This window comes from Ooceraea biroi, chromosome 2, assembly GCF_003672135.1.
Source record: "Ooceraea biroi isolate clonal line C1 chromosome 2, Obir_v5.4, whole genome shotgun sequence".
Lineage (NCBI taxonomy): Eukaryota > Metazoa > Arthropoda > Insecta > Hymenoptera > Formicidae > Ooceraea > Ooceraea biroi.
In genome coordinates, this window is record NC_039507.1 from 16,142,805 (window position 1) to 16,160,181 (window position 17,377).

A 17,377-nucleotide genomic window follows, 5' to 3' on the forward strand; every position below is an offset into this window, starting at 1 on the left:
AATTAAAATATAGAAATATAACATAATCATTTTATAGATCTCTTTACGAGTTATCTCTTTCAGCGATCGAAAGAAAACTTCATAACTAATTCGAAAACTTTATACAACAAATAGAATAATTCTTTCTTTCACTTATACAATATATACAATGTGTCGATATTACTTCAGATTAATCGCAGGAAAACAATACATTTCTTCTGACGGCTCAGCTACGAGTCGTCGCGAATATATCACGTTCAGTGGGATCTGATAATGTAACGATAATACTCGCGAACGGAGCGAGTTCTGCCACCGCGAGTGACCCCGGGTGATCAAAGAGAGCAAGGGGGTATTCTCGTAGAGATAGGGATAGAAGGGGTGAGGAGGAGCCTACGAAAGAGAACGAGAGAAGGAAGAGCATCGAAGGCATAGTCAGGTTTGCGTCGGCCGCCTGGGCTCTGGGGTATACGAGGAAGAGGAGCGTTGTTCTCGGGCCGGCCATTCGGAGGGGATGGCTCGGAGAGGAGAGGAACTGTCGGCTCCTTTGAAGTCGGTCGGTACCGTGTGTAATTAGGCCGCCGCTCCCCACCCCGCCCTCGGCCTCTGATCTCGCCGCGCTGTGTCGCTAATTGCTCACCGCCTCACGGCAGAAGCATCGTCGCCGTCGCCGTCGCCGCCGTCGTCGTCGTCGTCGTCGTCGTCGTCGGCGTCGCCGTCGCCGTCATTTTGATCATCTTCGTCAGTCTTGTTTGCGTCAGAGTCCGGACATCTAAGCTTTTCGTCGTTACCGTCCTTGCATCGAATTTTTTTAAGCAACTAGACAATCTCTTGTCCAAAAACGACGTCCAGTCGTTGAATTATCTCGCCGGAAAGCACAAATTTCATCTCGAGTTTTTCTCAAATCTTCGAATCATGATTTGAAAACGTTACGAGCAAAATATTATTAATACACATGCAGGATTGTCAGCCAACGGTTGGTAAATTTGCATTCGCTTGAAAATCGTTGTAACAGTTCTAGTCGTTATTCAATGTATCTTCATGAGCATTTAGTCACGCGACGGGAATGAGTAGAACGAGTAGGTTGTTCGCGATGTAAGTATACTTTTGCCTCCCCGATCTTCAAGATTAAATTGTCCGCTGCTCTGTAATCCAAGTCGCAATTATCCTCATCCGTGTCCACATTGCCATCGTTATTCATCTCCTCTAATGTAGATGTTCTTAAGTAGACGCGCGTATAGTCGCCTTCTTGGGTACACATCTCGTCTACTCTCAGTAATTGCTGCCGCTGCTAATTGCCACGCTGTGTTATGACAGCGATTCACCGGTCCATCCGAGACCTCGTCTCATATGAAACCTATCTCGCCGAGGAAAATATCATTAATAATGATTTATAGAATCTCCTTCACGATGTCAACACGGCGAACCATATCGCCGTGATATTCCGTATTTCCCCTGTCGCCTGTAACGGTTTCGTTGTTCACCGAGAATACTATAATATATCTTGGTCTGTTTGTATAAATCTGCTGTCCACCTAGTTTAACGAACTCGTGTTTACTATGTAATTGTTATTCCCGTGGTACCATCGCTGCTTGTATAGCCGGTATGTTACACATTCGAACGGGATAGAACATCTGCGTGCGTGCTAATTTGCTGTTGCAGCGATAGTCCTGCGGATTTTCGTCGGTTAATAATATTAGTGCATCGATTCGAACAATCGCATCATTCTCACAGTTTGTTCTTCTTTGTTGTTGTTGCAAAAATTAATATATCCTTAATACATGTGCGTATTTCGCATCACACATCTTAATATCCAAAATGTAGGGAAAATAACATATTCTGAAAATATAATATATCATTTTATAATATATTTTCATCGCGCATCATTTCTTAATAATCCTCAATTTTAAGTACTCCTAAACATTCTTGGTCATCATTGTGACAGCTCGGGGTAGCTACCTGCTGAAAGAAAAATTCGAACCGAGATAAGGTGCAACGACGAGCATTTTTCGGTGATAATTAATCAACGTCTCGTAACGCTATAGAAGGCACTTATCAATTCCGCCATGGTGGGCGACACTCTCGTCGTGTTAGTCGTTTCAGGTCCGGATTCTCTTAAGTACTACAAACTGAATATCCCTCTCGACTCGAGGTAGCAACGCCCGTCTACTACTAATTGCTGCTTTCTGCTGGCACAATGCTCCACTATCCAGCCTGGTTTCCGGCATTTCCGCGCAGAAAGGCACGTCGTAGAACGAACTCGAGCCAGCATTACTCTCTAACGGGGCATTGTTTCTACCGAGCGCCCTGCCTGTGTCTTCAGGTACGCGCTGCTGTTCTTATCGCTCCTCTGCCGAAACTCTCGGCAAACTGGTAAACGTTGTAAAAGTTTCGCGGTAAATCGCGGCGATCTCACCGGTCTACCGTTTCCTCGACAATGAGATTTTATCGCCGGCACGTTAAAATCTCTTCTGCGCGAAGAGCGTTTAGATAAATGACGGCGTTGCGACGTGGAGCCTCCTCACAATCCGGTGCTTACTATTATGATCATTGATACTGCTCCCATCGCGCGAGATCTGCAACGGCCACTTCTTTCGCCATTTACAAGGCGGACTGTAAGGGCGGCCCATCAGCGTCATCGCCGCTTTCTTCCTCCCGCCGTTATGGTTCTCTCGCATTCACGTCATTCAAGTGTACATTACCACGAATATGTCCTATGAACATTTTTTTCCTTTCTTGCGTTCTATTCTATAATATACAGCTCCACTGCCTCAGTGATGATACTCCAGTTTAATTGCACAAGCTGAGCTTCTTATTTGCGCGCGAGCGTAATGCACGTATAATATACATATTAATCATTTATAAAAACACTCATTAGATATCCTACATAGTCAGCGCCTTTTGATAAATTTAAAGTACATTTCTCTTTAACAGAAATGTTATGATACAGAAGCAACGAAGCTTAAAATCAAATTTATGTTAAATCACCGTACTTTCTACATTTCTATGAAATAAGCGGCGAGAAGGATTTTGCAAGATTTAAAGAGAAGATATGCCTTCATGTTTTATCATTTAGCTGTTTGCAAAACAGGCGCGCGCGCGCGCGCGCGTCTCTCCGATGAGACGGTATGGACGTTTATATTACGAAGCAATATCGAGCAGCGAGAGTACATTGGGAAAATAATCTCGAGTTGCTGGTGCGCAAAGGCAGCAGAGCAAAGGGCTAAAACGGGAAGAGGCGCGGTGGAGAAACGCCGGAGGAGACGGGATTCCGAATCGACGCGGACTATGCGTGGCGCGCGAGATCACAGAGACGGAATCCCGACGTAAACAGGCTTAAATTGTAATCTCGGGCTTTCGGTTCTCTCTCTCTCTCTCTCTCTCCCTCTCCCTCTCTCTCCCAGCGGGATACTTGTTGCTCGTCTACTCTTTGATGTCCGGTCATGCAGTGTTCGGGAGATCAATATACCTTCATTAATGAGTGCGGCCGCTCGCGGTGCCAAAGGACACGCATGCGAATATCGCGGTTAACGTTAACCTTGGCAGCAGGTGGCATAGAAGATCACCGCCGCAATTATCAGCCTCTTTTCTTTCTTCGCGGGCGACGTATTTGCCAGTGTCCGCAACCAGAGGTAATCCCCTCGGAATCGCGCTATTTCCAGTCGCGACAAATATAATCCTCATAAACGGATGTCTATGTATTATATATTACTGACTACATCGCGCGTCAGTTACCGTGTTTGGAATAATTGCTTAAAACCACATGATTATAATTTTATTAAAAAAGAAAGAATAAAATAATTATTTGAATACTATTATTATACAATATAAGTAAAAATAAAATATACATGCTTCTTTTTTGTTGAATTTTTGCATCAGAGATGTGGATTACTATACGTGGATATTATATTTAAAAAATAATTTTTCAGCAATGTTAGTTATGGTATTGAAAGTGCTATACAATTCTTTGAGCAAATATAATCGATTGGTAAATTAACTGTGTATGTGACAAAATTTGTCAGTGTAATGCTAACATGCTAAATTCATGCTGTTCAAACAACAGCGTGATAAAAACTTATTGCAATCACAAAATAACTCCAATTTATACATATTCGTTTGTTCGACCATTAATTGGAATTATTGAAGCGGTTAAAGCTAGGTATTGGATTGTAGTTGTGACGTGTATGACTAAAGCCTGCTATCATTGTAACATGCAACAATAAAATATATTTCGAGTGTCCCGTGTGGAAAATTCTGCTCTTCTAGTAATTGCAATTAAAGTTTGTAACACATATAACAGAAATTGAAATTAATGTTTCGGTATTTAATCTTGAAAGTGTTAAAATTTCTCGAACATATCTGATACAATTTTCAATTAAATTTGTGTTAATAAAATATATCATTTATTATCACTGTATAAAACTTTTCTGTGAACTTCAAAAGATAAAAGCAGATGAGTAAAAGATATTATAAAACCAATGCACATCCAAAAATAGTACAATTGAAAATATTTAGCAAAAACATTTGTATGTAATTCAAAAAATTCAGAAGAACGTACTCTTTTATAACAATATCATATTGCTACTACCATTGATGTTCATAGCTCGAAAAAAAATATTTTGCATATTCTTTTTAAATTTCGATTCAAGTTCTCTCTGAAGATCTCTATTTTTGTTTTTTTGTGACCGTTGTTTGGGAAAGAAATTGTGTACAATAATTTAAATTTTAGAGTGTATATAAATGTTTAGAGTATATATATGTAGCTAATCGATCGTGTTTTACTAAATCAACTTTTTAACAATTAAAAAACATGTGTCTCATCGTTTAAACATTAAAATTATATATGAGCGGTAAATAAACAATAATATGACACGAGAGAAAAAGCAGATTGATTTATTTTTTAAATTTCGGCCGGGCATGCTCCCTCAACAGAGAAGTATATTCCTCGCGGCTCTGCCGACGACAGACGACGATAAATTTGCGGGACAGAATCGCGTGCGGTTCACGCGAGTTCGCGGTTTGTCCCGTGCGCGGCTAGCTACCGCGGTGATTTATCGCGTGCAGCGCGATCGCGTGCATCGTCGCGCGAATTGTATACGCCAAATCAAGCGCGTCGCAGTCGGTCGTCCAGGAAGTCGTCCGGTAACGTCGAGCTTGTGCTCGAAGCGGCCTTTCACCTAACGAGATTCAATCAACGCTGTAATCATTGCTTGTGTTGGCATTTACATGCGTACGTGATCGTACTATTAGCGACAAACAATTAAATTTTGTTTAGCACTCCATAAAAGGGTAAAACGTATTTTTGCGTGACGCGTGTGACCTATAATTTTAATTCTCGTTCAAATATTAAACTTCTATATTAATATCTAAATTACTTATTACAGAAATTAATTTTATGAATTATATAAATACGTATTATATATAAATTAATTTAATAAATTAATAAATACGAGTATCTGTGAATGAGATATAAATGACGTTAAAAATGCATAAAATAATTTCTCTTTCGCTGAGATTAACATGATTTCGTTATGAGCGCTTTACGCGAGCTTAATTATACATGTACATATTGGCTCGAGATTTGCCTTTAATTATTCATGACGTCTTTGCGCCGTGACAGAATTGACAGCAGATCCACGTAATCCTCAATGGAAGTATTGTTAATACCATTTATGGTGGATCTATCAGATTTCCGCGCTTCCACGATGCACAAAGGACGCGACCGCACATTTTGACGTGCGAGCGTACCTGTCACGCGCGAAGAGGATTAAAAATATCAAAGCGAGCGCAATGGCAGCAAATCGCCGTGCGGACAGGGGGACAGAAAGCGCACGGAAGCGCAGAGGTAAAGGAGGTCTCCGAGGGCGGCGGCCTGCGGAGGTCAAATAACCCCTGGGGAATTCGCGACCGGTACCGGAGTTTTGCGGCGGGCGGGCGTTCAAAGGCTTTCGTTAAATCGTACTTAAAAGTTAAAGGCCACGGTGTACGTGGGGGCTTGGTCGCATGCGACGATGCCAGCGGGGGGAAACTCTCGGCAGAGGAGGGCGACAGGGTGAGAAACGCGCGGCGGGCACTCGTGAAAGCAGAATCTCCAGATGATCAAAGAGCGTTAAAAGAGGATTGGGTTGCCTCGGCGCTACTCGTCTTACGACGCGCTCATGTGGACGCGCGCGCGTGCGTGTGCGTATGTGTCAAGGAGGAATTAACGAAAGGACATTCGCCCCTGTTGTTCACATCGTACTTCTGAATTAATTTCAATCATATCTGGTTGTGTGCATGTTTCCTACATTGCATGGCAATTTAATTTTATGGTCATTTTTATCTACGTTTGCCTCTTCTGTATAGGTTTTTACGTTTGCTGCGCTGAATGAATTTTTATGTGAATAATGCACAATCGGAGAAATTTTATTTTAATTCCCAGAGATTATGTCGTACATCAATATTTAAAATATTCGATATTTTCTTTTGCCAGTTTTCTTACTATATATGTGTGTGCTTCAAAGATTTGAAAGTGAGATGCGAAAAGTTAAATAAGAGTAAATGAACGAAGTTCACAACAAAAATAAAATATAAATATAACGGCGCGTTGCAAAGTCTCCATTAAAAACTTTCTTAAGAAAATTTATTGCATGATATATGTATATTTAAAAGAGGGGAGGAGAAATATTAAGATAATGTTAGGTATAAAGAACACAGAAATAGGTATTACATAAAAACTATCGCATTAACATAATTTATATTTTATATGAAACTGGAATGAAGTTCCGTCTCTTATGACAAAATAAAGCAATAATGTGAGAATGAAGTAGAGATAATTAAAACTATTTATAAATCGTATGTGGAATAAATAAAATGTAACACTTTAAGATCGAACGCATTGATTTCTGAGAGTCTACGAAAATAGTATGTGCATCCTCTAATATTCTTATAATTCTTATAATTTAAAACAGTTTCGGAAATTGGATATAGCGATGATATTCAATTTGATATTCACAAATATGTATATGAGACCTATGTAATATATGTAGAAATCAATAATGTAACATAACATAGGATTATCATGTTTAAGTATAGAAATACAGATTCCCTTGAGACTATTTACGTGCCACGCGTATTCGCGAGCAAATTTTCAGAGATAGAATCATGTGCCTCGTGTAAATTTACAAAGTAGTTTCCATCTAAAAGTATATCTAGAAGTAAGACTTTTATGTCAATCATAAATGGAATTGCAGCGCGGAGCCGCGTGACACGCGCACCAGACATGAGGTCAATCTGACTCACCTGCAATGCCGTCGTCATCTTGGTCCACCCTCGAATACTGATACAATATAGTCGTCACCGCTCGCGACGAATCGTCGTGCCCTTATTCACACGCAACCACCGCAATTAATGTCGACCACCTTCAATTCACGCGCGTGCACCAGCGCGTGTCTATCCTCACGCGAACCATTCCGGTCTCGTCAAAGAGTCACACCACTGTGTCTCATTACGTTCGTCCATCCGATACGGTCATCAAAGTTCGATTGATGATTATCGACCGATTACGAAAGTGCCCGCGATTACTGCGACAGGATGGTGACGATTCAATGTGAGATGTACAATTCAAGAAACGGTCGGGGGTGTTTCGAGAGAGTCACGTGGTGCGGCACGCATCTGTGCACGCAGGGGAGCACCGATTCCGCTCAGCACTCTTTCTCAGCGTTCCGCCTGACGGTTCGGAGCGCACTGCCGTCACTTTCCGCTTCGGCCGCTTCCTTTTCTTCTTCTCTCCTTCTTCGCTCCTTCCGCCAATGCACCCTTCTTCTTTCGAAGGCACGAGGGGCCAGGTACGCGCACGTGCCGGGCACGATCGACGAACTAACAGCGACTGACACCTCTTCTTCTCGCCCGTCTCACCTCTTCTTCCTCCTCCTCTTATTTTCCTTCCAAGTCTTGCCGCCTGCCTCGAACTTCGGGTCTCGAACTTGCAATTTCTAGATCGAAGTTACGTCTAGAAATTTTAATTTCGTCCGGAATCGGTCGAATGCGGAAATCTTTTACCCGTGGATGTCCGTCCCGGTAAGAGAATTTAAATCTCAGGATGATTCGATTCTTCTGTGCGTCCTCATGTGATGCTCTGCTAGAGAAAGCGGCACGTGCTCCTCGATGCTCCTTGCACCATCAGAGCCGGGGACCGACTGACAATCGGGCCAGCTCAAACCGTGCGAAGTAAGCAGCAAGAGCACACTGGCGACAAGGGTAGGGGAGAGCGAGAAAGAGAGAGAGAGAGAGAAAGTTAGAGAGAAACGGTGAGTAGTCTCGAGGGTAGCGGAGAGAAGTGTAGTTCTTGCCACCACGTGGAGGGTTGTTTTGACGCGACGAGTACGTGTGTTGATCGTGGATACTTCAGTATTGATTCGGTTAGGTATTTTCTTCAGACTATACTTCTATTGCACGTGTCTTAATAATATTTGGTCTTGAGTCTCGTTATGTACACGCTTTCATTTAAAATAATCTACGAAAGGAAGGCGTGTAAGTTAGAACATGTTCTTAATATCTTTCATGATTTTGATTTCCAAATATTAATAGTAATTAAATCTTAATTGTAATTAAATGAAATTAGAAACTAATATTATATATTTTTCTTTACTATTTAACTTAATTTAATATATATTTCCGCAGTTGATACACGATATAATTAATTGATGTAATTGGTACAGTAAGATATAACATAACATCGCAATTTCAGTTAACGGAATCATTGATCATATTACATTCATAACTGAAATGAGATCCTTAATTAACGTAGAATCAATAAAGAGGTAATTGTAATATGGCAATATGTAAATATCATTTATAATACTGAAATATCTCTCTCTCCTGAGAGATTAATTTACAATAAAATAATATTAAAATGATTAATAATTTTTAAGAATTAAATAATAAATTAGTAACGTTAAAATTATTTCTATTATTACGTGATTTACATTTTGTAATTAACGTAATTTTATATCACAATGATTCTCATTGTTATTCAAACCAGAGTAATGCATAATGTCGGTATAAAATGTGATACAATACATACCAGCTTTTTTATCATTGCACATAAGGAAAACCGATAAATGTCCCATGAACAAACTCGTACGATTCATTGTTTCTGAATTTCTGTTATCGCAATGTAATTACGTTTCAATATTTGATTTTTGATTGATAGCCGATTCAATTGTAATCGAAATAATTGCGGTCAGTAATAAGTTCGATAATATTACCCTACATCGTATTCCACGCGTGCATTTCACTATAGGGCCTTGAATTAATTTGTTATTCATTCATTGCTGCGAGAAATGTTATTATTCACGATATTGTTGGCGCCATTGTATAATATCGTATAATATTTATTATAGCACGATGTCACACCGTAGTGTAAACTTAGTGGAAAATTTTAGACCATCGGATAATATATTGTTAGGACCACCTTTTTTGCGCCTCAATTATGTTTTAAGTGTTTTTGTGAATTATTTTATCGCATATCAGGAACAGGATATTCAGGTAACGAATAGCGCATTGGTTACTCGTAAATATGTGCCGTGCATTTGTTATTAATTGGAATTAAAATTAGTAATTCTGTTCAGTAACGTGCGCTCATAATTAACGACAGTGGAAGAATACTTATTTTTTTATTACCGAAACCATTTTTTGCATCCATTTAATAAAAATCTTCCAAAAATCTTCATAGTTTATAAAATAAAAATATATTATTTATTTGTTATTTTTAGTTATTAAGAGACATTTTTGTTTGCAAAAGCACTTGTAGACTTGTAGACTTGAGAAATACACAAGTGGACATAGACAGAGAAAGAGCGAGCATAGTAAATAGTACAAAGCATTATATACCATTATGCAGAATTAGACAAGACGTTGTGGATGCGCAGTAGCTTTCCACGAAATGTTCGGCTTCAAATCCGTCACCGCGGCTTTTCGATGCTTTTCGCATCCGGGTCTTCAATTACGTCGCTATCTCGCCACAATTAATTTCCAACACGACTCGGCAATTAACAGTCTAATTCGCGCAATTCGCTGCGCAGTCGCTCCGAACGAGCGTAGCGGAGAGCCGGCCGCAAATAGCCGTGGTGCACCGTAACGTTGTCATCGCCGGCGTTGTTTGTCTCGAACGTCGTCGACGGAAGATCAAAGCACGAAGGATTCGAGATCGCCGACAAAGGCGGCCGAGGACAGCAGGTGCGCTTTTCGTGAACAGTACCTGCGATTCTTTTTATGTGCCTTACCGTATCGATGAGGATCGTGGGGAATGATCGATCTACCATTACCACGGTAGACACTCCCCTGTCAAGTCTCGGAATGACAGCACGGACGTAGATGTCCCGACACGTGCACAATAGCGACCTTTCGATGACGACTGACTTCTCGTCGCCACCGTGACCGCCGTAAGATTAGTCCACGCTAATCTTAAGGGTTGCTGAACGTTCTTGAGAAAGCGTAACGACCTTCCGGCTCATTCGCGGAACTAACGCAAATCGCACGTGGAATCCTTGATAGTCGTTTACGTAGCAGGCAGAGCAATCTGCAAGCCGCGTTGTTGGAAAAAACAGTAGAGCCACAGGCAAAGGGATATCCTCGCGGAATCGTGGCCGACCAAGATCTACCTCTCGGACGTATTTCATCGCGGAACCTTGCAACGACTCTTTCCTGCTTGACTCGCCAGGTGGTTCGAAATTAGGAATAGGCGATAATACGGAGCGTTAAGGGCGCACTCCGTGCGTCCCGGGGCGTTCCCGTTCAGCGCGCCGTACTTATCACTACGTCGTTAACGCTCGCGCAAAAAGGGTTCGTATACCTTGACCGGGTGGGCGCCACCGCGTTAATGACATGTGTAACGAGATAAGAGAGGTAATGTAAGTACATATAGTACGTCCACTATAAAAGCTGGTAGTCTATCGCGACGGGGCGCGCTCGCCGAGGAGCACGTATACTTATTGTTAGATACTTACGAGCGAGAAGAAGAGAAAAGAGGCGAAGCGCAGAGGAGAAGGAGCGGTAGGAGGAGGAGGGGGAGGGAAGAGAGAGAGAGAGAGAGAGAGAGAGAGAGAGAGAGGAGCGTGAAAAAGTCCACGTTCGAAAAACGGGTTTGCGGTGCCGCGGGTGCTGCCGGGTGCGTTGTAGTTTATCGTCGGAATCGTGTAGCACGTTACGGTACACCGCGATCATTAGCAGCTAGAAGCCGCCTGCTGCCGGCGGGAAGGCTGCACGATACCCTCTTTGATATCCGCTTGCGTACCGACGTACGCTCTTAACGCTGTGGCCGATTCACGGAATCTCCGTGGGCCCCGACGGAGACAGAGGATGGAGCAGAGAGTAGAATAGAAATTTATTGTGTTCTCGGAATAATCCCCTTTGTAGGGGGTTGAACAGAGATGTAATAAAGTAAGCGAAGTAAAGATAGACACGATAAAATGACAATTTATGGCGTACGAAAGTTGATCGTGTCCTGCGAAAATTAAGTTTTAAGTTAAAAATGAAAAACAGTATAGTGTATAAACGAGAGTACAATGATCGATAAATATTAAAATATAGGTAACAATAAATTTTAACATTACTGGGAGACGGTGTAACGGAAACGAAATTACTTACTAAACTAGGAACTTACTAAACTAGCAAGCAAATGGCGCACAGAAATTGAAAACCATCATGATCGAGCAAAATTAAGGTAACCATAAACAGACAAATTCAAATTACGCTGTAGATTTAAATAAATTGAGAATAAAATAAAATAGAAATAGGAGAAAGAGTGGAAAAGTTCATCTTATCTTCAGTGATCGAAAATCGGAGCTGCCGGGAGTTCATGATAAGTGCGATTATAGCAACGGCGCTCAATGTAAAGACGTTAATAAAAAAATATTAAAACTTCGTACATATATACTAGAGTATGCGTTGATGGTAGAGAATTATAAGAGAATAATTGTAAAAGACTGTATCTTTTTGCTCCCTCCGTTCCTTCAGCAGATATGAATGTATACATTAGGGCATTAGGAATGCCTAGACACTTGAAGTTGCATCGAAGATATAAGCGTAATGTACATAATCTGCCTCAAGATTGACGTAACTTGATGTAGCTTAGTATTCTTGACGCTGTATTTACAAGCCTCACATCATTACACCGATTTCTCTCCATTTTCATCTTTGCCTCGTAATTTTCTTGCTTCATAATTTTTAATATGACTTGGTTTTATTGTACACAAAAATGAAAAAGGATAATAAAGTGGAAATCGGCATGGAATGAAGCGTCATTCCTGCAGAATTGAATTATTTTAGAGACACACGGTCCTAAATGTGGCAACAAACGAGTTCCTCTCTTGACCTTTCCATTGCATTCTCGCAGTTTCAGCATCTGGCGCCGCAATGTTTCCCGCTAACATTAGAATTTCAGTGGAATTTTGACCGCAGCTTAACGTGGTATCTCCGGCCGAATCTGAATTTCAGTTTGGAGTCAAATTTGGTTTCCGCCTCCCAGGCGCGGAATTCGGGCGGCGGATCGCATTTTACATACCGCAAGCCTCGCATAAATAAATAAATGAATATGTGAACATAATTGCCGATAGGTAAATTTGCATAAAAACTGCGTGTACATCCTGTGAATGTCGAGCGTTTCTCCTTCTCGAAGACACGACGTCCGAGAAGGCCGCGATGAAAGCGATCGACGTATCGTTATTAGTGGAGAATACGTGTCGCCGTAATATTATCGTATCGAATTAATCCGTCTTTTGATCTTTCGCTTATCGATGCGATAAACAAAAAGCAAGAGTCGGACACGGGACTGTTTTTGTGAGTCATCACCGAACCGGTCGATACCAATTTAGGCCGATTCGGAGTTGAAACGGCCCGGCTTCGTGCTCGAAAGGTAGTGAGGATGCTCTCTACTTACGATCCTGTTTTATATTCATTAATGGCGGATTCATCCGGATTCAATATACAATTGCATATTTTTGGGTAATAAAGTGTACCGTAATTTACGTGCACGTTGCACGGTGTCCTGTGCTAGTAACGCGCTTTTCAAGAGACCGATAGTCGCGCCCTATTCTTCTGTTAATGACGCGTACGCGATGCAATTACGCGGCGAACAATGTCCATTTTGCCGGGATAATAGGCGAAACAAGTCGTAATGCTGGTACGCCACTATAAGTGGCAATAGCGCACAATAGTATACTGCTATGAGGGGCTAAGATAATCAAATATTGAAATCGCAATGCGCAAAGATAAGGTGATACACATTTTATCAAGCCATTGAAGACCAGAACGCGACAACAAACGTATATGCTAGAATCGTAGATATATTTAAATAACGGCTTATTTTAAAAAATTAAGAAGATTAACGATATATAATAATAATTTTATAATATAATAATTTTATTTACAAATGTATTTTATTCTCAACAATTCAAATGCGCTTTTGAGAAAAATGTACTTTTAAGTCCCATTTCTGAGAAAATATCAGTTCAATTATTATAATAAAAGGATAAAATAAATAATTCCATGCAATGGCGGAGTCGCACAATCGTCTCCGCGGTGTTTTGATACTAGCAGGCTCAGGATATGACGAGGGAGTTGCGACCAGGTGTGGTAGTCGAAGAAAGAGGGGCCTCCGCGGTCTATAGGAGGGGAACGTCTCGGAGGGCAGTCGGCTCCTTTCATCCCTTCTTCGGCGCGCTACCTCTTGTTTATCTCTTTTTTTCTCGCTTATCCTGCCTCCTTGTTGCCTCAGCGGTGCCGCCAGTATCCTGTGACCGAACCGTCACAATCGCAAAGGACTGATAGCGGTCTCGCGATATCCTTCGATGCCGAATCGACGCAAGGGCCATGAAAACGAAGCCCAAAGTTCGGCTGAAACGACCAGCATCAAAGCAAGACCACGATCAAAGAACGCATATTGTTATCATTAATTTCTGCGAAGCGGAAAGATTACTGAAAGATTGATAGATAACGCTTTTATATATTCTTATTATTTTATGATTTTTATGATATTACAAATGGTGTCTGTCAGTCTGGAGTACCATCTACAGCACTTAGATAATAACATGATAATTTTTATACAATTATTGGATTGTCCTAGAAACTATAATTACTTTATGTTATTTTTTATAGAACCTAGAACGACATCTATGCCAGTACATAATTTTGATTTAAATAGAAAATTATTTCCTTGTCCACATCCCTAGTGTGTTCTCATAGTAATTCGGCTAGCAAATTATATGTTTACGGTGCAAAGCTAAACACTGCATACGTGCACAAATGCAGCTAAACTGGCTTTCCATTGTTGGCATCTTTGTCCATCAGTAGAGACAATTGCGGCTTTGCACCGCTGTGCCAAACAGCAGTACCGTAACAAACGACTGCAAGCTTGTACATTAACATTTGAATTATCTTCCAGTTGTTTTACAAATTTCCACCTAATTAATGCAGGAAATGCATAATTTAGTACCGTATTTCGGTACAAAGAATTTAGAGGAAACAAGATCAATTATCTATCTCTCTTCGTCTATCCACATATGCAAAATACAAAGTAAGAATAAAAATGAAAGTTAAAATTAATTTTTATTTGAGGAAAAAATAATTCATTAAAAGATTGGTATATAGATTAATGTCTGTTAATTTCAAATAAAGTTTTTGTACAAGCCTGTTCGCATTGTAATCAAAAAAAAGAAGAAAAGAAAAGAAAATATTTCGATAATGGTAAATTACTATCTAGTATATTTGAGGAGATGCGTACCTTCAATAATTAACAAAAGAAGACGGATCAAAACCTATAATATATATAGAAAAATATAGCTGGATTATTTTTATCACAATTTGTCAAGATAAACATTTGTTAAGGTTTCCCGAGGATGTTCAGTTTACGATATCCAATAAAGATACTGAAGATTTTGAAGATTACGGTATCTAGAAAGATGCTCAGGACTGAGATACAGCTTTTTTCTGTAATAAAAATTAGGACGATCCCCCGTACGAGCAAACCGAGCGCGGGGAGATGGGTTACCGAGATACGTCGCTGCCAACGAGGGTATCCGGCTGCCAGTGGGGGTAATGAGAATACTCGCGAGGAATAAGAGGAGGAAGGAACGAGCCGTTTACTCGCGCGCGTGACGGAGGCAGGTGCACGTCGTGGCTGTCGGCACGTTTGATGTTGGCCACGGAGAGCGAACGAACAGAGGGGGATGCGTATGTCGCGTTTGAATCGGTGATGCGTGCGCATGTCAGGGGTGGAGGTTGGAGGAGGAGGAGGTGGAGGGAGGAGCAGCGCGGTCAACGAAACGGAAACTCTCGGGAAGAATGAAGGGAACGGGGGGCGACGGGGCAAGGGCGAGAGAGGGCGATAAGAGAAATGTGGAATCTAAGAAACAGAAAGGGAGAAGAAATAAAAGTACGACTCGGATCCGAAGAGGGAGGGCAACATCGGGGACGTGGGAGGAAAAAATACCGATACCGAGGACCGATGAGGTGAAGGAATCCTGGTGAAAAAAGGACGGACTGGGGAAATTAAAATGACGGGAGGAGGGATAAAGGCGACCGGGCGGAAATCAAACGGTACGAGAACGCCGGATGGACAATCTCGGTGAATGAGCGAGATAATGATGACCGTGCGTATTGATGACGATGCGTCATGAAAAGTAAACGAATTATTGAATCGGATGTTATTATTATAGACGAGTTGCTCCCGGATATACAAATGTTCATTTATACAATATGGTTAGCAAATGTTTAGCAAAATCTTTTTGCTCGTAAATTATTATATATTTCACTCTATTGCGTCCATTAGATTATTCGATGAGTAATTGGCATTTCAAAATTGATAGCTTCGAAATATTAAGAATCTAATATACTTCTTTCATATATTTTGTGTTCTTATAAAATGTTTAGTATTCTGCATCAAATATTCCGTATCTAATATATAATAAAGAACGTATAGTTTTGAAAGGATAGAGAAATAAGAAAGGGGTAACAAAACAAAAATTTTCAAGTAATAATAAAAAAAGAAATCAAAATAATCAGATGATGATAAAGTACGAAAGAGTGTAGCGCGCAAAATGTGACAGAAATCGAAGGGGAATTAAGGAGGACAGGGAGTACTTGAGAAGGGCGGCTGAAGAGGGCGGCGGCGAAACGGGAAAGGACGCAAGAAAAGGGAGGCGGCAGGAGAGTGAGAATGTCGAAGAAATGGTGGAGGATGGGGTGAGAAAGGAGGGGAAGAATTACGGTGGACTACTATTATGTAAACATCGGAGTAGCTTTCATCTCGCCGCCATGTGCCCGCCGCCGCGGAGCTGACCTATAACTCCGGCCCCGAATCGGGGAACGATCGGAACGGTCCATTCGCGAAATTACCATGGGACGCCGGATCGGTGATCGCTGCCCTACGTGAAAAATACATAAGTCGTTAACGAGGCCAGGATAGTTATCCCCGGGTTACCTTCGAATTTCTTGATCCGAGATGAAGATAGGATCACTCATTGGCTCAGTCGCGATATCACGACTCTTTATTTTATTTCCTGGGAATAAAGAGAAAAATATTTAAAGACGATATAAAAAGGCCATAAACGTCATGTTTTCAGATTATTTTTCGTTGAAAGAGGTCCCATTTGCCAGGACTAACAGCGCTGTAAAAACTGCAGATGGCTGTAAGTAGTATCTGCAGGTTATTTAGGAGGATCTTTATGTGAGATACACAGCGAATATATATATTATATATAAAAAATAGTTTTATTCTTTTAATGAAAACAATAATAATCATAGATTGCAGATATTTTCCTGAGATCTTTTGTTAGTACTCTTCAAAAATGAAATTTGTATTCATATTGTGGATAATAAAGTGGCACAGTTAATTGTTATCGTGCTAATACAGAAATAATTACACCTCGATTTGTATAAGTTTTAACAACATAAACGAAATGATGAGAATTGTACCAATAGCGAATATTGATCACTGTTAGCCATGATAAAATCAAATGGCAGAGTGACAGCTAATTACATTTAACGATAATAGTTTTACCTCGTTTATCGCAATTAGCGAGTTTACACGATTAAACAATTTCACTTGCCAAATATGTGTAAAATAGTCATCGTAATAGATTAATGGTTTCCATGTAGCTTGATACAGCAATGCTGAAACGAAACCCCGTAGCAATATAATTATTTATTTAGCACACATTATTAATTTGTCATATATGACATTCATAAATGGAAAATTACGAAACGCTAAATATTTACTTTTAATAGAGGATGCTATCTGGCGGAAGTGGAATTGATACTGTTTATCTTGCTTGTATCATTTAAAGGTGTTGATACGAATATGTAACAATTATCACCGGAAATATATGTAGATCGATAATAATTCTTTTCTCTCTCAAATTAT

At 40.6% G+C, this 17,377-nt stretch overlaps 1 protein-coding gene across 1 annotated transcript in view; it reads right to left on the bottom strand.

Moving 5' to 3' along the window:
- Window positions 1-8,867, bottom strand: part of LOC105280183 (palmitoleoyl-protein carboxylesterase NOTUM) — a 28,833-nt gene extending 19,966 nt beyond the window's left edge. Inside the window, exon 1 of the mRNA XM_020031866.2 lies at window positions 7,258-8,867. Coding sequence (XP_019887425.1) covers window positions 7,258-7,275 — 18 coding nt within the window. The 5' untranslated portion in view covers window positions 7,276-8,867. The remainder of the gene's footprint in view (window positions 1-7,257) is intronic.
- Between the last annotated feature and the right edge of the window lie 8,510 nt (window positions 8,868-17,377).